The following is a 25,679-nucleotide window of genomic DNA, read 5'->3' as shown; positions in this document are numbered from 1 at the left end:
CCTACTTCTTGTTCAGCCAATCACTAAGACAAACAAGTTTGTTTATATTTACTGGAGATACTGCTGCCTGCTTCTTATTTACATCAGCTGAAAGTCAGAACAGGCATTCACATGGCACTTTTGTAGCCGGCATTGCAAGGTATTTACGTGCAAGATATGCTAAACCTTTGTATGCTCCTTCATGCTTTGGCCACCATCCAAAGGACATGCTTCCATGCTGATGATGCTTGTTAAAAACATAATATGTTAATTAAATTTGTGACTGAACTCCTAAGGGGAGAATAGTATGTCTCCAGTTCTGTTTTACCTGCATTCTGCCATATATTTCATGTTCTAGCAGTCTCAGCTGATGACCCAGCAAATGTTCATTTTCCGAACACTTTCACAGCAGATTTGACAACACACGAAGAAGGTACCAATGTGAGATGTCTATAAATAGCTACAGGACTCGACCCAAGATTTAAGAAACCAAAGTGCCATCCAAAATCTGAGAAGGACGAGGTGTGGAGTATGCTTTCAGAAAACTTGAAAGAGCAACACTCCGACGTGGAAAATACCAAACCCAAACCACCAAAAAAGAAAATCAGTCTTCTGCTGGTGGCATCTGACTCAGATGATGAAAATGAACATGCGTAGGTCCGCTCTGCTTTGGATGGTTATTGAGCAGAACCTGTCATCAGCATGGATCAATGTCCTCTGGAATGGTGGCTGAAGCGTGAATCTTTAGCGCATCTGTCATGTAAATATCTTGCAACGCCAGCTACAACAGTGCCAGCTACAACAGTGAACACCTGTTCTCACTTTCAGGTAAACAAGAAGCAGGCAACATTATCTCCTGCAAATTGTAACCAAACTTGTTTGTCTGAGCAATTGGCTGAAGTAGGACTGAGAGGACTTGTAAGCTCTAAAGTTTTACATTTTTTTATTTTTCAGTGCAGTTATTTTTTGTACCTAATTCTACGTTTGTAAGTTCAACTTTCATGATAAAGAGATTGAACTACAGTACTTGCATTAGGTGAATTGAAAAATACTTTTTTTTTGTTTTTTACAGTGTAAATATTTGTAATAAAAAATAAATATAAAGTAAGCACTGTACACTTTGTAATCTGTGTTGTAATTGAAATCAATATATTTGAAAATGTAGAAAACATCCAAAAATATTTAAATGAATGGTATTCTATTATTGTTTAAAAGCATGATTAATCACAATTAAGTTTTTTAATTGCTTGACAGCCCCAGTTTAAAGATTTAGACATCTATAAATTTTCTTTAGGGAGACAATTCCTTATGGTCCTGCCACTGGAATAGTATCTGTTTTTCTCTTCAGTTAGGTGGGAGCTAGATTTTCAATTATCCTTTCATGAATGACACCTCCTTACCCTTAATTGCTGCCATGATGGCAGCAGGTAACTGAACACAAGGACAAGATTAGTATCTTCCTATGAAAATAATACTTTGCAAGTTAGAGCAATGGGAAGTGTGGGTAACTTCACCTTATCTAATATCCAAGAGTAGCCTCTCTGATGGGCTAAATCCTCAACAGGTTGGGGACAAAGAATTCCAGAAGCTTATTTTGGAATTCAGAGTTCCTTGTGTGGCAATGCAATGAACTGCAATCATGCCACAAGACAAGTCCCATCTGATTATACATTTGATAAAGTGAAATGATTTGTTTTACAATAGATCAATAAAATTGGTAACCATAGATGGCACACGTTTTACAAAATATCCCAATCCCTATCCAACTGATCACAATTCATTTTGAAATAATGAAGAGATAAAACATGCAATTATTAATGTCAAATAATGGCAAGAGACAGTGACATTCTGTAATATGACAGAGAAAAGGAAGATATTAAAGTAGCACCATAAGCTCACAAAACAGCCATGCAACATAAACATGCCACATACAATGTACAGTAAACGGCAATGCAAAAAAGTATTTTTGTTTTCACCGACTTCAAGTGGTCACTCCTTAATACATTTCAAATGTAAAATTACACAACAATCCTATTCATAATGGCAACGTAAGAACCATGAAGATGGGCATTTTCTAATTCTTCTAGATAGATTCACTGGGCTCCTACATTATTAGTAGGACAGCTGTCTACTCACAAACCTAGTAAATAATTGTGAGTGAGATGACAAAATTTTCAACGATTGTACAGTTTATTAAACTGATAGCAGAAATTTCAAGTTACAATGTGGAGTTCATGGACTATATGTAAAGCAAAGATTTTGTCATGGATATTTTTAGGAAAAGTCAGGGACAGGTCAGGGGCAATAAAGAAAAGTTCACAGAAGCCTATGACCTGTCCCTGACTTTTCCTAAAAATATCCATGATAAAATGGGAAGGGACTGGGCAGCTGCAGGGTGGCTGGGAGCTCTGGGCTCCAGCGGCAGAGGGGAGCCTCAGGGTCCCCTGCCTGCTCCCCAGCATCAGGGGTCCCCCTGCTCCCCCATGGCAATGGCTAGGGAGCTGCCAGAGTCCCCCTGCCTGCTAGCAGCAGTGAGTTGCCAGGCTAACCCCCTCCTATGGTGGCTGGGAGCTTTGGGGGTACCCCCACTGCCCGCAGTGGCTGGGAACTTTGGTGTACCCCTGCTGACTATGGTGGCTGGGAATTTGGGGGCCGGTTGCCTCAGATGGCGAGGATACCTCACAGCTCCCTGCAGCTGTGGGAGGCGGCACAACTCTGCATTTCCCAACCGCCGAGCTGAAGACATGGAGGTCTTTGGAAGTCACGGATTCTGTGACTTCCACGACATTCATGACAAAATTGTAGCCTTAATTAAAGGATATTACACATAGCTAACATCAGGCTCAAGTTAACTCTGCATATCACTTTTTTCCTGAAAGATGCAATTCTTTCAAACTTGTTCTAGAACATTATTTGAGTTGTGAAGCAAATTCAAGACACTATTCTATTCCCTTAGAAAGACTTTAGAATGGAACAGATGTGTATAATTCTGTATAATTATCACTGATTTGTTTTATTAATACAATAATGCTGCAATATAGTGATGACACAGTAGAAATTACAACATCAGAGTCAAGTTAAACAGCTCAGACAGCCTGGTCAACAATTAACATAACTAAAAGCAATTTTTTGCATAATATAGGTCATTTTATTAAAATATAGAAAAGAACACTCCTTTTGGAACACTTAAGAGGAAGATGATTTACCTTTCTACCAGGCAAAGATAACATGTAAAACCATCAGGTAAAATTTTGCAAGCTGTGTCAGATTACTCTACCATTGTGTTATAAAACTGACTTCCAACACCCTTCTTATTTCAGTCCTGGGATGTTCAGAACAGAGAGATCCTGTTACATCTGATGCTTTTATTATTGTGGCCAGCTCTCCAATCAGGATTGGGACAAAAATACATCCTCTTTCCACCTTCCTGCTGTCTCTGGTATAGAGTCTTTTTACTAGCTTAAGAGGCATTTCTTACAGTCTCCATACGTGGGACAGGGTAAGCAGCCTTCACAACCTCCTCACATCAACATTCATACAACTCTGAATTTTGAGTGCTATATTTTTCCCTTTAGTTGCTGCACTGTCATTACTTGTTGGTCTCCCTTTGTTCCATTCAGGTGCAGAAAAAGTTGTGAGTTGCCAAAGGTCAAACTATAAATCAGAGCCAATAAAAATCCAATTATCTCAACTCCTAGTCTTATACCTTATTCAGCAAATTCTGCTGTTTGTAGATTACTCATAAAATATCTCTATGATAGAGGTAATGGAACCTATGTTCGTAGATTACTCATAAAATACCTCTATGATAGAGGTAATGGAACAAATTCTTGTGTATAGAGGGTTCAAACTTTTTGTGCTTAGCACTCACAATTAAAGATAGCTAATGAGTCTATCTGGGACCCTAACTATTAAAATACAATAGCTAGTCATTTGCCAGCCAGCAAACATTAGAATTCTTCACCACCCACTTTTGTCTCCGCAGGACTAGGTTTGTGGATATTACTTTATGAAAGAGGTCCAGAAAAGATCGTAAACGTGATAGTGAGGTACCAAAATCCTATGGTGGAAGTTGGACATGTCATTCTGGATTGTCACTTTCAAACTTACTTTCACTCATTGTCTCAACAATTTCTTTATCTGTGGTAAATAATTATTACTACACTATTAGTTATTCTTTCTATGAAGTATACTTATATTCTAAAAGACATTAGAGGTATACCAAACAATCTTGTTATACATAACAACACAGATTAAATCTTTGGAATAAAATATCTCCAAAGGAATAAAACTAAATCTTATTGCTACCATACAATGTAGATACAACAAATAAAAATCTTAAAGTACTAATGCTGAAATAAGAATAAATTAGAAAAATGAAGAGACCTTTTCCCAGAATACACCAAATACCCATTTGCCTTATTTCCTTACTGACCATGTGTTAGATTATCAATCCATCATATTTCCATTCTGACCATAAAAGGGTTCATTTCTTAGCTTGCATACAACATAATTCAAACCATTTTTAATTGCAACTTTTATTTAAAAGAATTTATAGACTGGTGACTTGTCATATTATGGCTGGATACCGCTAGCATATACCGCTCTGGGTTATAGTATTGATAATGAGGATAGGTATATATATAGCTCTCATTCCTTTTTATGCTGAAGGAAAATGCAATCCTACCACTATTTTGAAAACTTGTAGGGAAAACTAGGCCTTATGGATATGGGTGTGACATTTACAAGGAAGTAAATCAGCAACAGTTTCTAAAGTATACTGCACCACAACAAACGTAATAGTATGTTGCAATTTGCATAGACTGAACCCTTCTAATATTTCAGAATAAAGTAGAACCTCTTCTCCCAAATAAATAGGAAGGTGCACATCATATAAATTAAAGTATTAAAACACCGTTTCTCCTTGATTTTGTTAATCATTGTGCCCAATATATTTAGCACAGAAGCAGCCCAAAGGATTACCATTTAGCACAGGGAAAGATAGATTAAGAACTAAATACACTACAATTTGAAATTTTTTGCTGTTGGGTTAGTGTTGCATAGAGTAAGGCACTAAATTAGGAAGAAAGCAGAATTTTTCTAGTTCCTACCTATATCATTGGCTACCATCTTGGAAAATTTTCTGCCTTTGGTCTTCACTGTAAATAATATTTTAACAAAAAATGTCAAAAACTATAAATGTACTAAAAGGATGAACTGAACAAAATAAATAATGCTGTTAAAATAAAAATACTGTACCCTTTTCTATAAAATTATTCATTTTTTGATCATCATCATCAGAATTGTTTGGAGAACCAGAACCTATATGAGTGAAGAGAGAATGAAATAGACATGCAAAATGGACATTCACAAAACAAGATACATGTACAACACTTATCTGACAGAAAGACTATGCATTATATTTAAGAAGTCTTATGAGACTTAACATACTGTCACACTGACTTCACAGCTAAGATACATCAAAGTACTGATCAAAAGATTAGTGAAGCTTTCTGTTATGTGGTGGCACTATAGATGCCAAACTCTTTGCAATAAAGAAGCGTACACAAAAATAAGCAGGTAATCTGAAGCAAAATTACGTATTAGAGCAAGACACTACCACAACACAGTGCATCTGGGTTATTTTGGTTAGAGACATTTATTTTATTTAATATAAACATTTTAATACGTGGACACCTAGTATGTTGGTCTGTAAATAAGAGGACAAAGAATTTATCCAGATTTGGATCTACAGAGCAAATGGAATATAGAGCATCATTTGGTCTCAAAGAAAGAAATCTGTTTAGAGCAGCAGTTTTATTCTGCAAACAACTCCTATCCCAACACCACAACAGAAAACTTAATTCTGCAAGCAGTGGTTCTAAAGACCACAGATGGTGAATGGGCTACGATTTATGAACCACTGTTTTAGAGACATTTAACTTGGTGGCTTTTTTAATCTTATTAAAATACCCAAAACTGCAGGTTTTTAAATCACTAAAAAAAACCCCACACCAATAGAAAGGACAGAAAGTGTTACAAGGGTATTATTTTCTTACTATTTTAGGTATCCAAGCATGGCACTTTGTATATTTTATGCAACTTTATCCAGGGCACTAGATGAGGGAAACAAAGTTTAATGCTTTTATAATCTCTTTGTTTTGGTTTTCATTTTGTTTCTGCTGTAATTTAGTTCTCGGTGTCTCAAAGCTAGAGGATGCTCTGCCAACTAGCAAGGGCATGGAGCCTTTTTTATAGCTGTAAATCTGTGTAACCACGCAGTGGAGGAAGTTAGAGGGTAACTGAAGTTGCAGCTCTGTTCATTTGGAAGACTCAAATTGTCACACCATTCATGCTGTAGCTTCAGTTGACCGAAGAGGTCTCAGACTTTCAGTCCCAAACACTGATCTTCCAGACTGTTGTACAACCAGTCTCCTAATCAAGCTCTAGTTGAGCATTATTTTATAACTGTAAGCTCCAAAACCATATTCACTGAATTTTTAAAAAATGCCAAGCTTAATAAAGTTAAAGTTATATTTGGATATTGCAGTCTTACCCCATAGCTAGTCTCTCCCTAACTAGACAAACTCCAAACACCAAAATCTGCCTTCTATTCTCTGCAACTTTAGTCTATCAGTGTTTGATGCTCTGATTTCTTCTGGAGCTCCTAAGTTCTGACAATATCCACTCCCCACCTTCCCAGCATCTCATAGGTCCTCCCCAGTCTTGTTGCCCTCTCCAAGGCCTTGTCTACACTACTGTGGTAAGTAGACCTAAGTTACGCTACTCCGGCTAAGTGAATAATGTAGCTGCAGTTGACATAGCTTAGGTTGACTTACTGCGGTGTCTACACCATGCTGAGTTGACGGGAGATGCTCTCCCGGTGACTTACCTTAATCTTCTCATTCCAGTGGGGTACCTGAGAGTGCTCTGCAGTCGATTTAGCGGGTCTTCACTAGACTCACTAAATTGATCCCTTCTAAATCGATCGCAGCAGCATTGATCCCCGGTAAGTGTAGATATGGCCTAAGAGTCCCTCTGTGAAGCCAACAACTTATTATCTCCAGCCCCATAGATCCCATTTCTCCATTTTCTGTTACTGCAAATTAAATGTTTAAGTTATCTTAAGAAGCCCACTTCTGAATTTTAATCTAATTCAAGACAAAACATACCCAGGATGGATGTTTGTTTTTTATTACCTACCCAGCAGAGTGTGTTAAATTTCTGCACTATGCATGTATATTCTTTGGTTCTTCTATGACAGAATACAAGTAGAATTTATTTAAATACTGTACCTGACCCCTAACTCAGATAGAAAAAATTGATTGGGGGCGGGGAGAGATTATGTTAAATGAATTTACTGAAATTTTTGAATTTCAAATTTAAGTACAGTGTTGAATCCAGTGTTTTTTCCCTCATAAAGTCTTTGAAGACTGGTGATAAGCTGGAAATACTGATGAAAAACCCACCCTATTTCTTTTCTTCTTTATCACCTTCCCAGTCTTCTTCCTTTCTTTGTTTTCCAAGTTTTCCTTCCTTAGTTTAAGGTTCACTATATTCCTTCCACCTGCGATGTCTACATAAAGATTTTTCTGGGGCCCATGATACCTGACTTTCACAAAAGATGCTAATCCTTGCAGGATGAATATTTTTGGGTGTCTCCTTATTTCTCTACCTTTCCTTTCCTCCCCATATGTTCCCCATGCTTTTTTCTCTTTGCTTGCCCTCTTCTCATCCGTGAAATGTCTACTTTTTCACCTCTTCTCGTTGTCAGTCTTTTCTCGTGAAACACACTCATTTACTCCTAAAATTGCTATCTTTTGAAAAAACAAAAGAAATCAACAAAACCAAAACAACCCACACATACCAAATAATTATACCTCAGTCAATATTTTACGGTTCATTTATATTAATCCTTTTATTGGAATTATCTCCTTAGCTCTATTAACTAAATTATTATTTTTTTAATCAAAACTTGTCTTAAATTTAAATGTCCAGGTTAGGTCATTTTACTTACTCTACCTGTCAAATTCAAGTAGTTCAGTTAGAACTATCACCAGCATCACCTAAAATCTAGGCAGAAGTATTTCACTGAAACAACAGCAGAATACAGTAAGTGGATCATAGATTTTTGCATCTACTGGACATGGTGGGGGATGAGCGTTTTTTTGTTTGGTTACACAAATAGGAAGCACATCTTTGAATCCAAATGAGGGAAATACTTCTCTACACCAGAGTATAGGGTAGCCCAAAATCAGGTTTAACACTTCAACAAACTCTGTATTTAGGTAACTATATCATAGCAACACACTTCTTTAGTAGAATTTGGTTATAAAATGTGAAGTAGAGTTTGTCTGTTTTTAAATGTAAAGTAGAATTAATCTACTAATCATGTCCTGGTCAAATTCCAATTCCATTCTCAATTTGCCCTTCTGAAAAGGAAAATCTTAACTGTTGACAGATTGACAGTCTGATGATGTACACTGAAACTCTGAATACAGTTTGAAGAGCAGAGTATGAATTTGTTGACATTCTGGGATCCCTAAAAGACGTATCCTTTTTACCCAAGCTTTCAATAAGGGCTTTAGGCTATAGAGGGTATAAATAGGATCAAAGACTTTGGTATTTAGTATTCTTTATAGGCTGTTGTGGTAAGGATCATTCATAGTGGCATTAGTTTATTCATGAGATGAATTAATTTTAATATATGTTCCCACCCAGTCCTTTTAGGCACTTTTTAAATATCCAGATAAAATAAATCTGCAATTTTAAATCGTAATCATCTCATCAGAGTAGAGCTTCTGAGGGAGAATGAGTAAAACGATAGCTCCCATTAAGAGTCTGATGAAAGTGATGGGAAAGTGAAACAGTGACAGATATTTCTAGACACTTTTGAAAATTCATTTTTAATACTATATATATTCATTATGAGTGCATTCTTAAGTATTTGGAAGAGCGGAGCCCTAATGAGTTATTATTCATTAAACTATTGAGCTATTAGAGTGAATCACCGCAGTTTTCCTTTAAAAATCCAGCTCCAGTGTAATGGAAAAGCCAACTTATTTGGAGTGGGGAGCTCCTATTTTGGAAGTCTGCTAGCTTCCAGAAAATTCTGAGAGCCTGACAAAAATTTTCAGCTACCACCCTCATGAGAAAATGGCAGTAAACTCACACTATAAAAGTCAGTCAAAAATAGCTTTCCCCAAAAAACAGGATTTTTTTTCCCTTTATCAAAGATTTTACCATGTAAACCTGTATTAAAAACAGAAAAACCTTAGCAGTACCAGTTGGAACTTGTGATTTGCACAGATATGGAAATCACTTAAACTATTATTGTAGTCACAAGTTGCAAGTGTGTCATATTACCGGTATCTCAGGAGCTCCACACTGCAATCTCTAGCCAAGATCCCCTTTCCTCCCTGGCTGTGAAGTAAATATATATATATATATATATATATATATTATATATATATATATATATATATATATATATATCTATGATAGCCTTTTTCTTTCCATCGTGTTGTATTCATTTTGCCATATATTATAGACACACAACACACACACACACACACACACAAGTGATTGACAAAATTAATAGGAAAAGCACTCATAAAATATACTGTAGCATGAGACCCTCACTTTCCTCACAGCCTCATAGATAGCATGTATTTCCAATCTAAGAATATCTTTGCCTGTGTGCTGTCTCCCTGAAGCATAACTATTTGAAACTCACATATGCCACTTGACTCATCCTTACTAGAAACTAGGTTTATATTTCCAAGTCAGATAAATTGTCCTTGATTTAAACCAGAATTCTGTAATGGTTAATGAAATCTTAAATGGCAAAATGAATAAAACATGATGGAAAGAAAAAGCTAACATAGACGGTTTCTATATAATTACTTAGCAAGCATTTCTGGCACAACTTAGAACAATGCGTGTCACATTCTGTGCAACTATAATGTTAAAGTATTTGAAAAAACTGTAGTTACCCGAAGTCGGTGACTTGCAGCGATCCTCTGGCACTGTAGTCCCTTCATTAATATCACAAAGACCTGCTGAAAAATACAAAGAACAATTTAAAATAGAAAATAAAATTGCTGTTTACAATCTTTCCTGAACTAGAACTTGTGAACTTTTAGCCTCTATATTACACTAAGCAAGTGTTTCTCCCACTTGACAGGGGGAGTGAGGGGAGATTTTTATTTATTTATTTATTTAATAAGTCTTTCACTTAAGAGGCTGACCTCAGTTACAGCACTAAAATAGTCTGTTTGACAGAAGAATTATAGTATTACCTCAGAAATACTGAAACTTTTCACTAGATTTTTTTAATCAATTCGTCAATATTTAATCAGAAAAATAATATTTGGCAAACATTTAAGAAAAAAAAGACTAACAGATTTATTTGGGCATAAGCTTTTGTGGGCTAGAACATGAAGCGGGTTCCAGCCCATGAGAGCTTATGCCCAAATAAATCTGTTAGTCTTTAAGGTGCCACCAGACTCCTTGTTTTTGTGGTTGCAGACTAACACGGCTACCCCCTGATATTTAAATTTCAACACATCATTTGTCAAGTCATAAAGAAAACAGGGGATCAGAAACTCCATTTGTATCTCTAGTAGGCAGTATGCAACATATGGGATCCCAATGGTTTGACTTCCTTCTTTGCATCTAATTCTGCATTCTTTAAGTGTGCAAAGTTATCATTTCTTTCAGTGAAAGAATCTTGTAACTACAGTCTTGTGATTTGTATGATGATGGTGTCATATTGAGTGTTATATGAAAGTCCTCAACAGGGGAAAAATAATTTCACTCCCCAAAAATAAACCATAACCACCTTATATCATCAATCCATTTCTGAAATGAAATCAGTGAGTTCTGTTGAAAAACCAATGGTAAAGGATCACCTAAGTGTGGCTTCAGGAATATAGTATAACTTTACCCCAAAAAAGGAAAGTTTTCTTATTTCACAGTATACATGTTCAATGCACATGTATACTGTCCAAAACAAAAGAGTAAAGTATGACCTAAAATGTTAAGTGAAATAAGAAAACTAATTTATGTTTGTGATAAAATCAGATGAATAGGAGGATTTCAATATTAAGGAATTCTATAAAATACTTTAAGATTAACATGTGACCACTATTGTGTATTTTAAAATAATTTCTACTTTCCTTTTTTGGGGTAAAGTTATACTATATTCCTGAAGCCACACTTAGGTGATCCTTTACCATTGGTTTTTCAACAGAACTCACTGATTTCATTTCAGAAATGGATTGATGATATAAGGTGGTTATGGTTTATTTTTGGGGAGTGAAATTATTTTTCCCCTGTTGAGGACTTTCATATAACACTCAATATGACACCATCATCATACAAATCACAAGACTGTAGTTACAAGATTCTTTCACTGAAAGAAATGATAACTTTGCACACTTAAAGAATGCAGAATTAGATGCAAAGAAGGAAGTCAAACCATTGGGATCCCATATGTTGCATACTGCCTACTAGAGATACAAATGGAGTTTCTGATCCCCTGTTTTCTTTATGACTTGACAAATGATGTGTTGAAATTTAAATATCAGGGGGTAGCCGTGTTAGTCTGCATCCACAAAAACAACAAGGAGTCTGGTGGCACCTTAAAGACTAACAGATTTATTTGGGCATAAGCTCTCATGGGCTGGAACCCGCTTCATGTTCTAGCCCACAAAAGCTTATGCCCAAATAAATCTGTTAGTCTTTAAGGTGCCACCGGACTCCTTGTTGTTTTTTTAAATTTAAAGTTACCAGTTATGCTTTTTGTTTTTGTTTTTTATTAAAAGCTTTCACTATGTTTTTTAAGAATATTAACCTTCTCAGAGGATCTGTTATGATGGACCATGCTAATCTAAATACAAGTACTAATTGCACAAATGAAACACAACTGAATCATTTGTTAGAAGAAAGTATCTGCATGTGCAGAACAAGATTTTCAACACAGTGCAATCATAGTTTAGTGTCTGAACCTTCTTCGGAAAAACCCCCACGAATGTGTAGAGACTATGGAGGAGATGGGGAGGGTTACACACACCAAGTCAGAACAGACAGAATCAAGCTGTACTCACTTGCACCTGTGCAACTACAGACTTCAGTGTGTTTGCATTGTTGATATAGAGGGCAAAAGTAGATGCAAAAAGCAGTTTTTCTTATTTCAAAACTCTGGGGTACTTAGTTGTTATCTTCTGGAGTCTGGGTTAACAAATGAATATTTTCTGAATGTCAAAACCAAAGACTTATCCTGTGAGGAAAAAAGTTACTTAACCTTACTGTAACTATGGTTCTTCAAAATGTTGTCATCAATGTGGATCCCACTCAAGGTATGCACCTTCTCTTGAACTGCATTTTCCATTGGGCCACACCTGCACTATGCATGTTCTCATAGAAATCACAGAACTGCAAGGGACCTCGAGAGGTCATCTAGTCCAATCCCCTGCATTCAAGGCAGGACTAAGTATTATCTGGACTCAGACTTTAAGGTCAGAAGGGACCATTATGATCGTCTAGTCTGCATAACGCAGGCCACAGAATCTCACCCATCCACTCCTGTAACAAGCCCCTGACCTATGTCTGAGCTATTGAAATCCTCAACTCATGGTTTAAAGACTTCAAGGTGCAGAGAATCTCCAGCAAGTGACCCGTGCCCCATGCTGCAGAGGAAGGTGAAAAAACCCCAGGGCCTCTGCCAATCTGCCCTGGAGGAAAATTTCTTCCCGACCCCAAATATAGCGATCAGCTAAACCCTGAGCATGTGGGCAAGACTCACCAGCCAGACACCCAGGAAAATTCTCTGTAGTAACTCAGATCCCACCCTATCTAGTGTCCCATCACAGGCCATTGGGCATATTTACAGCTAATAGTCAAAGATAATTTAATTGCCAAAATTAGGCTATCCCATCACACCATCCCCTCCATAAACTTATCAAACTTAGTCTTGAAGCCACATATGTCTCTTGCCTCCACTGCTTCCCTTGGAAGACTATTCCAGAACTTCACTTCTCTGATGGTTAGTCCATCCGACAGCTGTTTGTCCAACCCTGCTCTTAAAAATCCCCAATGATGAAGATTCCACCACCTCCCTAGGAAATTTATTTCAGTGCTTACCCACTCTGACAGTTAGGAGGTTTTTCTTAATGTCCAACCTAAACCGCCTGTAGCGAGGCAACGACTCACTGATGTGGCGCCTCCTGCTGGTAGTCTTGGGAATTAGCTCTTCCAGCCTGGAGTGCCCTCCGCAAGCCGGTGTCTCGCCTGCAGCTGGCCCAGTGTCCCTCCCAGACTCCAGTTCCCCCTTTCCCTTGGGGTTCTGCCCCAGCAGTACCCCCACGCATCTCCTTCCTGGGGAACCCCCAACCCTCTAAACCCATCTTGCCTCAGTGGCTACTGCCCATCATCATCTAGCCCCTGCTCACTGGGGCAGACTGCAGTGTAATGGCCACTCATCACCGGCAAGGGGTTAGGACCAGCTGCCTCTGCCTATTCCCCGACTGCCCCTCTGCAGCCCCAGGACCTTTCTGGGCCTGCAGTCTGGGGGTTTACCAGGCTGGAGCTCCCCAGCTCCCTTTGCCCTTCCCCAGCACTGCTCTGCTTAAGGTACCTCGCTCTCAGGCAGCTAGCCCTTCCCACTCCAGGGCTAGAGTGAGACTCCTTTGAGCTCCTGGCTCACAGCGCTTTTATAGGGCCAGCTGTGGCCTGATTGGGCACGGCCCCAGCTGTGGCTGCTTCCCCCAGTCAGCCTAGCTCTTCCCAGCCACAGCCCTCTCCAAGGCTGCTTTTACTATTGGCTCCCCCAGGCAGCCCTCTCTCCAAAGACTGTTTTAACCCCTTCAGGGCCAGAGTGGAGTGACTACCCCGCTACACCGCCCTTGCTGCAATTTAAGCCCATTGCTTCTTGTCCTATCCTCAGAGGTTAAGAACAATTTTTCTCCCTCCTTCTTGTAACAAAATTTTATGTACTTGAAAACTATCATCATGTCCCCTTTCAACCTTCTCTTCTCCAGACTAAACAAACCCAATTTTTTTAATCTTCGCTCACAGGTCGTGTTTTCTAGACTTTTAATCGTTTTTGTTGCTCTTCTCTGGACTTTCTCCAATTTGTCCACATCTTTCCTGAAATATGGTGCCTAGAACTGGACTCAATACTCCAGCTGAGGTCTAATCAGCATGGAGTAGAGCGGAAGAATTACTTCTGATGTCTTGCTTACAATACTCCTGCTAATACATCCCAGAATTATGTTTTCTTTTTTTGCAATAGAGTTACACTGTTGACTCATATTTAGCTTGTGATCCATTATGACGTCCAGATCTCTTTCCACAATACTACTTCCAAGACAGTCATTTCCCATTTTGTATGTGTGCAGCCAATTGTCTCTTCCTAAGTGGAGTACTTTGCATTTGTCCTTATTGAATTGCATCCTATTTACTTCAGACTATTTCTCCAGTTTGTCCAGATCATTTTGAATTTTAATCTTATCCTCCAAAGCACTTGCAACCCCTCCCAGCTTGGTATCGTCCGCAAACTTTAAGTGTACTCTCTATGCCATTATTTAAATCATTGATGAAGATATTGACCAGAACTGGACCCAGAACCGATCCCCGCTGGACCCCCTCGTTATGCCCTTCCAGCATGACTGTGAATCGCTGATAACTACTCTCCGGGAATGATTTTCCAACCAGTTATGCACCCACCTTATAATAGCTCCATCTAGGTTGTATTTCCATAGTTTGTTTATGAGAAGATCATGCAAGACGGTATCAAAAGCCTTACTAAAGTCAATATATACCATATCTACACTTCCCCTCCCCGCATCCACAAGTCTTGTTACCCTGTCAAAGAAAGCTATCAGGTTGGTTTGACATGATTTGTTCTTCACAAATCCATGCTGACTGTTATTTATCACCTTATCTTCTAGGTATTAAGCAATCAATTTGCAAACTATTTGCCCCGTTATCTTTCCAGGTACAGAAGTTAAGCTGACTGGTCTGTAATTCCCTGGGTTGTCCTTATTTCCCTTTTTATAGGTGGGCACTATAGAAGCACTATGAGTTTCTACCCCACTACAGTGATGTTAACACTGCCTTTTCAAACTTGGCATCTGGTCTTGCAGCTAGGTCAAGAGCATAGGTCTTAACAAAAGCCAGGGGATTACTCTAGGCAGCTTCCTTATGGATTTCAGACATGGGAATGTTCCAGAAGCAGGCAGAGGAAGCAGCTTGTCTACTAACAGAGTGACCTTTGAAATTTGGAGGGAAAGGTTTATCAGCCATTTCATAGCAGAATGATATGCACTATGTGGTCCACTTTGATATTCTCTGGCAGAGGAAAGCTTGACTCTTCAAAACACCAAAGATGGCAATAAAGAGATGAGAAGCCGGGATGAAGAGCTTTGTAATTTAACAAGACCCTTTCAATGTCCAAATTGTGGAGTGGTTTCGCTCCACAAGAGTGAGGTTTAGGGGAGAAAACAGATAAACTGGTTCAAATAAAATTCCAAAACCCCTTAAGGGATAAACTTAGGATGAAGTCTCAATACCACCTTATGCCTGTACAATGTTGAGTAAAGGGGTATCAACAATAAGAGCCTGGAGTTCACTGACCCTGCAGCTGAAGTGATAGCGACTAAGAGTATCATCTTGAGAGTGAGGTCGTGTAAGCAGCATTCAGAAAGTGGCTTGAAAAGGGGGCTCCATGAGGTTTGCAAGGACAATATTAAGATTCCAAGTAGGAGGGTTCTTGGATGCATGAGTAAGTATGCAGTAACCCTTTCAGGAATCTGGTTACTGTGGGCTGTGAGTAAACTGAACATAACTGAACAAGTGGATGGCATACAGAGACTGCTGGTAAGGTGGTGCTCTATGTACCTGAATGAAAAGCCAGGTTTGTAGGGATGCAGCCCCAGAAGGAAGCACTGGGAGGGACTGAGTACTGGTCACAAGCAGGTTTATGGGACTGCAGCTGGGGAAGGCATGTCCCCACATTTCCTTTCCTGGCTGCCGTCTCACAAACCTGCCTGTAGAGGTGGGTCCTTTTTTCTCAAAAAATGTTGTCAATAAATGGTATGCTGTTGCCTACATACCATTTACATTAAAGTCAATGGGACAGTATTGGTTCCTGGCAAAATCTTGTTATTAACTGGATGTTGTCAATATCCACGTATTCAGTGGACTCCACTGTAATATATTGCAAATGTGTTGTCTGTTAAGAACTGCGGCGTGGAATTCTGTAGTACAGGCAGCAAGGTAACCTGATCACTTGCAGCTCTGACACGTTTTGTGAAGGGACACATCTTTTTCAGACTATATTCCATGTATCTGGAGGTGATTCAGGTGGGCACCCCAACCTGTTCCAGACACATCCATAATCAGTGCAGTTGTGGGAGGCGGAAGCGAGAAGACCCTTCTTACTGTTTTTGGGATTAACCACCAGGTCAGTCCTGATAGGACCACTGACAGTAATGCTGATAATGCTGAGTAGTATGGTGGACCACAACTCATACTCACCTGATGTTTTGTAGGAGAATGGATGGACTTTAGCCAGGCTTATAATGGATGCGGGTGCAATCTGGCAAGCAGTGTCATCTAAATGCAGGCTCACATATGCTAGGCCATATGACATAAGACCTTTTGACTTTTCACCAACTTTTTAAAATATTCCAAAAAATGTTCATCTTGTTAATTCATTAACTGATACATTTTACATAGTACATCAATGTTCTTTCTACAAAAAATACACACATATAAAGAAACACCACAGACATAAGGCTGATAGTGAGGTAGGGCAGCTATAGCTCCTTCCTTTTATAGCTCATTTTGTTCCTTCATTTGGACAGAACATAATGGAAGAGGTTGATGAAAATACAAGGGATTTCTCCCCTCTGTCAGCAGTTCTCATCCCTACCAACTCTGGAAGAAACAGCTTTAACGTATAATAGCAGTATGTTTTGCTGTCACAAGAGCATCATGCTGACTGAACCTAGTTTGCTTAAATGAGATAAAAGGCCAGAAATCCTCTTGGCTACATACTCAAAGTACACACATCTGTGTTGTTGTGATGCCATGATTTTAAAATAAATTTTGAAACTGGTGCTCCCATTGCAGAGAATATCAAGGTATTTTCAGTTTCTCTTCGTGCAGCAATAGTATCAGTAAATTTACATGAATGGTTATTTGAGGGAGATGGGTAAGAGCAAGACTACTAAGAAGAACATAAGTCGGTTATGAGCACACTACTGCTGCTGAAGATGTGCTAGGCATAAAAATGCATTTCAAGTACTAAATTTTTAGATTTTTTAAAAACATCAAATTTCCACATCAAAAACCACTTTCCAAATAAACCACTTTCTTTCAAAGCTCAAACAAGATCATGTTAATACTTTGCATTTTGAAACCAGGTTATACTTGAGTCAGGGATGCTGCAAATAAAAAAAAATTCTGATAATTTCACACAGCTCTACCTTATAAGATATTTTACTTCTTTGATAGTTCTATTTAAACATAAAACTATCAATTACGAAACACTATTGCTGTGTAATTTTTTGCAAGTAATAAGAGATTAAGTTAAATGTAACAATCTCTATACTGATGAATCAGATAAAGTGGGTTTTAGCCCACGAAAGCTTATTCCCAAATAAATTTGTTAGTCTCTGAGGTGCCACAAGGATTCCTCGTTGTTTTAATCTCTATACTGGTATGCATTGTGCTTCTGTCTTAGAGATGACCACAAAAGATAAAAAAACAAAAAATATGTTATTGGTGTGTTTGGAGGAAACCTTTTTCATTCTTTAAAATATTCTTCTATAAAATCTGCATTAGTAGAGATTAAACATTTGGCTTCAATTAATTATCCGTACTAAGGCACATGGATTTATTTATCAGAGATCCACATGCCTTAGTGGATACAAAGGATTAGGTAATTGCATGGTTGCTCGAACAGTTTCCTCTCTCCCGGCAAAAAAATACATACCAACAGCTGAAAGCTAGAGATTAATTTAGCAAGCAAACAAGTTTTTAAAAAGTTTAATTAAAGTACATCTCTTTCTTCTCATAAGACAAAACAGTCTTCTATGTGATCAGTTATTCTCCTCTCCCTCGTTTTAAAAAATAAAATAAAAAACAAGAATGAGATTCTGTGTTGCGCCTTTTTGAATTACAGCACAGAATAAGCTGCCCTGGGGAAGGGTTTTATGCTTGCTTTGCACCCACTTGATTATGGAGTATTCTGGGGGCTGGAGCAGGTCTAACATTTTATTCAGTTCTGTGGGTCTGTCTAAATCATGGCAGCCTCCTGGGGGTGCCCTATGTGCTATAGTGCTGCCCTGCATCTCTGCAGTGCTGTGTGCTATGGCCCTGCCTAGATGTACTGTGAGCTCCAGCCACGCATGCTTGGGCTCATTAGGGAGTCCTAAGGAGGCAGTCTTATGACGATCTTTCACAGTTCCTGTATCTGGGGAATCCTGCCCTCAACCAAATGTATTTCGGTGGTGCCACAAGTAAAAGATATGATACACGTATATGATTGAACAAATCATGCCAAAATCAGTTTCTAAAACTAGAGACATAAGGTGGGTGAGGTAATATCCTTTATTGGACCAACTTCTGTTGGTGAGAAAAGATATTACACTTATCCACCTTGTGTCTAATATCCTGGGACTGACACAGCTACACCACCACTTTCTAAAACTGGACAGTTATTTAAATGGACTAACAAAAAATTCATGGTGTGTGAACAGCAAGTTATTTACATCAAATCCAGATGTTCAAAAATATTTTATTGCCATTAAATGACTGACTTATATGAGAGGTGTGAAGTTTTTTCACAGACTCTGAATAGAAGTTAAAAAGGCCGCACATACAAGGAGCCACAGTCAGCATACCTTAATGAAGCAATGAAAAAAGGAAAGACTAGACACAAACATAGTGTGTTTGAGACAGAAAAACCTACTGAATAACTTGAATAATCAGGATTATATAATGCTTTTGCCAGGCAGACAAACTGTTAGTAAGTGCAACTAAAGTCTGAAGAAAAAAAAAGTCTAAATATCTGAATTCACACTACAAGTCAAGATTCACACAAGTGAAGATTCTCTTTTCATTATCTTTATGAGCCGTACTGGATATTTCAGCTAATAAACATGTACACAGATGTGAAAGAACGGTTCAGTTAATCATGCTGGCAAGATGTTACAGTGACAAAGACCAAGAGCACTAAACAAGTAGTTTCTAGCATCTCCTAGAGTGACTTGTAATCTGACTATATAAAAGCAGTATTAAAGATTACTAACATTTTTCCCTAAGAACCTAAAATATTAAGCCTATCAGACTGCCTGTTTTGATCATATCCCATGGAGGTGAGGAGGGAAGTTTCTGTTCTTTTAAAATGAAACGTCTATCCATTAAGGAAAATAAAGGACTAAAAATCTTTGAAATGCTTTATAATACAGTAGGTAATACAAGCAGCAATTGGTGCTTTTCTTAGTTTTGCGTTCACAGTTCAACTACTGAACTTCATTTTGTATTTATTTTGATGTTTCTCAAACCAATGATTTACTATCAAGAAATACCTACCTCAGTTACAGCATCTATAAATCTAAAAAAAGAATGGTGCATATGTGACACTGTACCTCAAGATAGCAACCTGAAGCCCCCATATTCACCTCCGTCATAGGATTATGATAGATTTTGTACAAAGTATGCCTTCTGAGGTATCATTTAAAAAGTATTGATCTGTTGAACCTTAATATCCTATCAGATTGAATATACTATCACTGTATGTGAAGTTATAAAGTTTTCCTATATGTTGTGAGAAACACCCACAGCTTTCAGTTGCAACAAAGAAGCAACCATCATGGTCCAGACAGGTATTAAAGGCTCATCTACTATCCCAGAGTCTTCCCAGAGAAGGCAGGTATACAATGGGGACTGTGTGACCAATAGGGACTGCCTGACCCCCCCATGTCACAGCAAGGATTTTTCTAGCTGCTGGAAGAAAGTATAAAAAGGGGACCGTAACAGCACCACTTGTCTCTCTTTCTCCTCCCCCATCCATCTCAACACCTGTAAGATCCTCTGGAAGACAAAGACTTGAAAACTAGGGAGATAAGTCCCAGGCTGGAAGGGAGTCCAGTCTGTGTACTGAGGAACTGTAAACATCTGTTAGGGTGAGAGACAGCTTGATTAAAATCTTGCTTAGTCTGTTAAAGTTAGAAATAAAAATAGAAACTTAGTGTAAATTCTAAGGTAACAAACTTTGATCTCTAAGACCGCTAATTATAATCACTTAAAATCTGTCTTTCTGTAGTTAATTATCTGTTTTATATTGTATTTTACCTGAAACAGTGTGTTTTTGGTTGAAGTACTTGGGGAATCTCAGCTCAGATTACAAAGGCTGGTGCATGTCAACTTTCCTATGAACCTTGAGCAGTGTAAGACAGTATATTTCAGGGGTTCAAGGCTGGGAGCTGGGGTGATTGGCTGGTGCTTCTCTCTGTAAAATTCATGAGTGGCTCAGGGATTATTCATGCAATTTAGCTGGGTGTGTGGCTCTACATACTGACGGCTGAGTGATCACAGCATCTGGAGGGGTTTTGTTACTTATCACTGGCATAGCTTTGTGAGACACCCTAGGTCGGAGAATTAAGGGGGCACAGCGATCCCACAATTCCAGGTTGTTCCCCAGGTATCCTGCCACAGTGTGAAACACTTGAGATAAAAGAAGAAGATGCTTGAATCTTCTCCTGGCTCATTTCATCTGAACCAAAACTATCACTGGATGAAATTTTTCAAATAATTCCTTTTTCACTGAGAAGTGGCCATTTTGAGGTAACAATTTTTTTCATGCACACTTTATCATTTTCAAAATAACATTTTTTCATTTAAAAAAATCCACCATGTAACTAAGCTGAACAAAAAGTTGTTTTTCAAAAATATTAGCTGTTTTTATTTCAGAAATTATATGAAGAATTTGAACAAAGGTCACAGCAATTTAAGAAAAACAGAATAGCGATTTCAACTCCTCCCCTCCACACCTAATTTTTTGACACGACCTATTTTACAAGTTTGGATTTACAAATTTAAAATATCCATTTATATTTCATACCCTGAGGTTTCCCCTCTGAGAAGAGCACAATATTCCATGAGGCCAGATAATTATGGACATTCCTAGTGATAAGAAATTTTAAACTGATAGCAGCAGAAGCAAAGGTAGCCAGTTGTGATGTCCCTTCTATGCTGAGAAAAGTGGTATACGTAAGTGTGAGAAGATTGGTGGGGAGAGCAGACATGACAGGGAAATTGCAGGATATTATCTAGGCATATTTACAAAACTCTGACAATTATAAAGCTATGTTGGTTATTTAATTAAGATCTTTTAAAGTTCTTATAACTTTTGTGTTTAATTTATACTTCTATGAATGTGTACAATGCTTGTCTAGCTGTTGCTTAAGGTGCTTTTAACACAAATTAAAAACACGATTGATCACAATAAAAACAGCAAGTACTTCCCCACCATAAAGCTCAGTCTACAACAAAGCTTAGTCTCATATCACAAATACAACTTAACAACAAGAGAAAAATGACATCTGGGGTCAGTCAGGGAGGATGGGACAAAAATGCAGGAGGGATCTAGCATAGATCCTCTCAGATACCTCTGATTCAAGATATTGAATTGTGAAGAATCATCACGTATGAGAATGCGAATACAAACCAATGTTCCATTAATTATTCTCAAAGATCAGACATGTAACATACATACAAAAATATACATTTTGTGTTGCTAATGTGCTTATATTCAAAGTGGTGACTGACAGCCCAACTATGAGTTATGGAGAAAGATACCGTTGTTGAAATGCAACATCCAACGATTCTTACCTCCTGATGGTTGCCGAGATTTGCGAGGAGATCGAGGTTCCCTACGATAGGGATCATTAGAGCCATACAATTCAATGGTGCCAAGGTTCAAGAGCACTGTCTTCTGCAGGTAATCAACCATTGCAATACCATTACAATTGCCAAAAACTACTCTGGAAGAAGAAGAGTAGGAGGAAAGATTAAGGCTCCAATAAAGTTGCTAATAAGTCAAATGTTGCTATTGTTTTTATTCTCGTATGTAGTACTGTCCTTGACAAAAAATTATAAAAACACTTTTTATTTTAAATGGATCTTTTGAATGAACCTGAAAAAGGATTAAAAAAAATAAATACTTGTGTGAACTAATATTTTAAAGTGCAGTTCACTGCTCTAGAAAGTGACTAAAAATAGTACTTTCTCCTCAATAAACCAGCTTCCTGTAGCTACAGAGTTCACTTACCAAAGAGAGAATTTGAATGGTTTTTACTCCTGTTTGACTCTGCAGAGCCAACATAGATAGCTATGTGACAATTAACTGGATTTAATTATGACTTGTTCATCAACAACACAATTGCTGATATTTGAGTCTAAAGGAATCTCTAATAATATCCAGATTCTAACTGGGGTTTGTAGAGCTGGCATTTAGCAGAACGATCATTTTATTTGCAAAATGAGCAAATTTAAATCAGAAAGAATTTCTACAACTCATTTTATAAAATACACTTTTTTACAGTAGATGCTTTTCTTCCACAGTTAAGTTTCATCTCTAGAATTTACATTTCCCTGTATACCTTTTTTTTTTTTTTTTGGAAGTTCAATATACATTTATGGTGTTATATAAATAGATATAATTACCATAGGCCAAATAATTGGGCAAATTTCCTAATGAAAGATTCTCTCAAAGAAGCCCCCTTCCAACCCCCGAGACACTGTTCCCTTCACTATAATGGATGCAAAATGTACTCTCTCTAATGCTGCCAATACAATTCCTTTTGGTCATTTACTTTATTATTTTAGTGAGAATAACTACCATTACTATGAGGAAAAGGTCTACTGAAGTTCCTTTTAGAAATCTCTATTTTAATGAACTTATAACTTGCTCTTAGCTAAAACAAGGCAGCTGGACAGGATTCTTTTAAATCTATTACACACAAACTCACATACAACTCTGTACATTTTAAGATTTTTGGTGCACAAAAAAAATCTGAAATCTGAAAATTACACTGTTCATGTAACTAAAAACATTTAAACTTTACATATAACTTTCAAATTCTGTTCAGAGAATCGCCACCCTGCACTTAAGCAGGGAGGAGTTTGTCTGGTTGGCCAGGAGAAAGCGACAATGCTTTCTGGCTTGGGGAAGGAGGGAAGACGTAAAGCGGCTGGAAAGAGCAGTCAGCGTGGTAAATGACTCACCACATAGGAATGTAGTGTTTGAAAAGGTCAGTGGGCCTTGCCCCTCCCTCCCTTTACTCAGAACAGGCTAGGCAGCACCCACCCACCCTCCCTAATTAGGTCACAAATATGCTGGGTGTTTAGCTGTATCTGGTGTGGATATTACGCTAGCCGCCACACTAAGGGGGTCTGGGAAGGAATTTTTCCCTTACCACCATATTGGCCAGGTGAAGTGGGGGTTTTTTCGCCTTCCTCGCAGCAGGTTCAGGTAGGCTCAGTTCATGCACAGCATGACAGGTGGTAGGCCAAATGTTGCAACTCTTTATTTAAGTGTATAGCGGATGTTCAGTGCAGGTACTCCATAAATTAAGGCACAAAAGAATGAAAAAATGTCTCGGAAAAGGAATTAAGGAGAAGTGCTTGAGCAAGCCGGGGGCAGTTGGGGACTCCAATGATTGGTACAGCAGGGAGCCAAACCCCCCCATCATTATAGTCCACCTTAACCCCCTCCTACGAGGGGGCGTGGTCAGTAAGGTCCCAGCAAGGGAATTGCTGGAGGGATCTGGATAAATAGGGGGTAGCTGTGGAAGGCCCTCCCACCCTGGAATTGGCAAGGTCCCGGCAGTGAATCTGCTGGAGGGACATAAATTTTGCATGTGCACTGCACACATTTTATCTGCCGGGTTAGTCCCAGACATCTGTCAATAATAAAGTTGTGACCTGATTAAACCCATATCTAATGTCTCCTGTCATCCTTTAAGATGCTTGTCTGGCTATGCTGAATGTTTTTATGTGGTTTTTTTTTTAAATAAATTCAAATAGATTAGTTTAGGATATTCAGTATCGGTTTATAAATCCAGGTTTATAAACATACTTTAAATGACTAATTATCATGGTTACCATTAAAAAGTCAATATGTGCCAAAAGATACCACCTGTTACTATAGAACATAAAGGCAATACTGGGTCAGACCAAAGGTCCATCCAGCCCAGTATCCTGTCTACCGATAGTGGCCAATGCCAGGTGCCCCAGAGGGAGTGAACTTAACAGGTAATGATCTAGTGATCTCTCTCCTGCCATCCATCTCCACCCTCTGACAAATGGACGCTAGGGACACCATTCCTTACCCATCGTGACTGATAGCCATTAATGGACTTAACCTCCATGAATGTATCCAGTTCTCTTTTAAACCCTGTTATAGTCCTAGCCTTCACAACCTCCTCAGGCAAGGAGTTCCACAGGTTGACTGTGTGCTGAGTGAAGAACTTCCTTTTATTTGTTTTAAACCTGCTACCCATTAATTTCATTTGGTGGCCCCTAGTGCTTATATAATGGGAACAAGTAAATAACTTTTCCTTATTCACTTTTTCCACACCACTCATGATTTTATATACAAGTATTGCATCTATTTACTTTAAGAATAGAGGAAAACTGATGGCATCTCCAATATTCCTACATAGTCGGTATAAACAAATGTTGACTTTTTAGATGACAGCCACTCTAGTGAAATTTATTAGAAAACTAGTAAAAAGTACAGAATATACTTACAGGCCATAGGCAGAGTTCACTGCCAAACTGGTTATCTGCTGTGGAGGTTCTCCACTCACCCATACCAGTTGAATAACCAGTTCAATGTGGTAGCCTGCAGACTGTTTGAGGGGAGAGCTTTTTATTCTGCAATATAAATACAATGTATAATGTCTTTATATTCATCTCTCCACTTTGATACAATAGGATCTCATTAACTTGTACAAGGCAGGGAAACTGAGAATTACTGAATATTGCAATCTACCAAATGAATACACACAATATAAATAAGAATAATGCACCAAAAGTTAATTCACCTTAATTCCCATTATTTGTGATGATACTTAGATTTACTACTTAAAACAACCTGAGTAATGATTCTAAACACTGAGGGACGGGAAAGTGCAGGACAAGGGTAAACAGCACTAGTATCGTATGGTGGCTTTAGTAGAGAAATCATGTCACGGATTCTGTGTTTCTAAGAGGGGAGAATTAGGAATTGAAGCTTTAATGTAAAAAGTTTATATTGAGGAGGGATCTGAATATGATGTGTATGTATGACTAACTGAGGTAGGCAGGGGCTTTCAGGCAAAGGCTGCTGGTATGACAGAAGGCCACAAGCCCATAGAGAATTGGTAGCACCAGAAGTTTTGAATACCCTCCCATTCAAGGGTCCCCCACTTCTCAACAAGTCACAGGCTCTGTGTGTACCCTCCATTCTCTTTTCTCCCCCACTTTAGGGTTTCTCAATCTCCCTGCCAGGAGTTCTAGGCATACCCCTTCTCATATACCAGGATCTCCGAATATCCCACCCCCAATATCAGAGTCTCCCATTCTCGCCCCATGACAAAGGCTCTATGTGCATCCCCCTTTCCCTATACCTGGAGTCCCCA

General features: G+C 38.4%; 1 protein-coding gene across 4 annotated transcripts in view; it reads right to left on the bottom strand.

Annotated features, from left to right (window-relative positions):
• The window catches only part of STXBP5 (syntaxin binding protein 5), a 182,260-nt gene that overhangs the window by 31,266 nt on the left and 125,315 nt on the right, over positions 1–25,679 (bottom strand). For 3 of the 4 annotated variants that reach the window (XM_084625143.1, XM_084625144.1, XM_084625146.1), the window contains 5 exons: positions 24,808–24,933; positions 21,886–22,037; positions 9,975–10,040; positions 5,239–5,301; positions 5,091–5,138 (listed from right to left, as the gene is read on the bottom strand). In XM_084625143.1, coding sequence (XP_084481269.1) covers positions 5,091–5,138; positions 5,239–5,301; positions 9,975–10,040; positions 21,886–22,037; positions 24,808–24,933 — 455 coding nt within the window. The remainder of the gene's footprint in view (positions 1–5,090; positions 5,139–5,238; positions 5,302–9,974; positions 10,041–21,885; positions 22,038–24,807; positions 24,934–25,679) is intronic. The other variant, XM_084625145.1, reaches the window with a different exon arrangement.

Source organism: Lepidochelys olivacea, assembly GCF_965140295.1.
Source record: "Lepidochelys olivacea isolate rLepOli2 genome assembly, chromosome: 3".
NCBI lineage: Eukaryota > Metazoa > Chordata > Testudines > Cheloniidae > Lepidochelys > Lepidochelys olivacea.
Note: the sequence above shows the minus strand (reverse complement) of the source record. Positions and strands in the feature narration are given on the sequence as shown.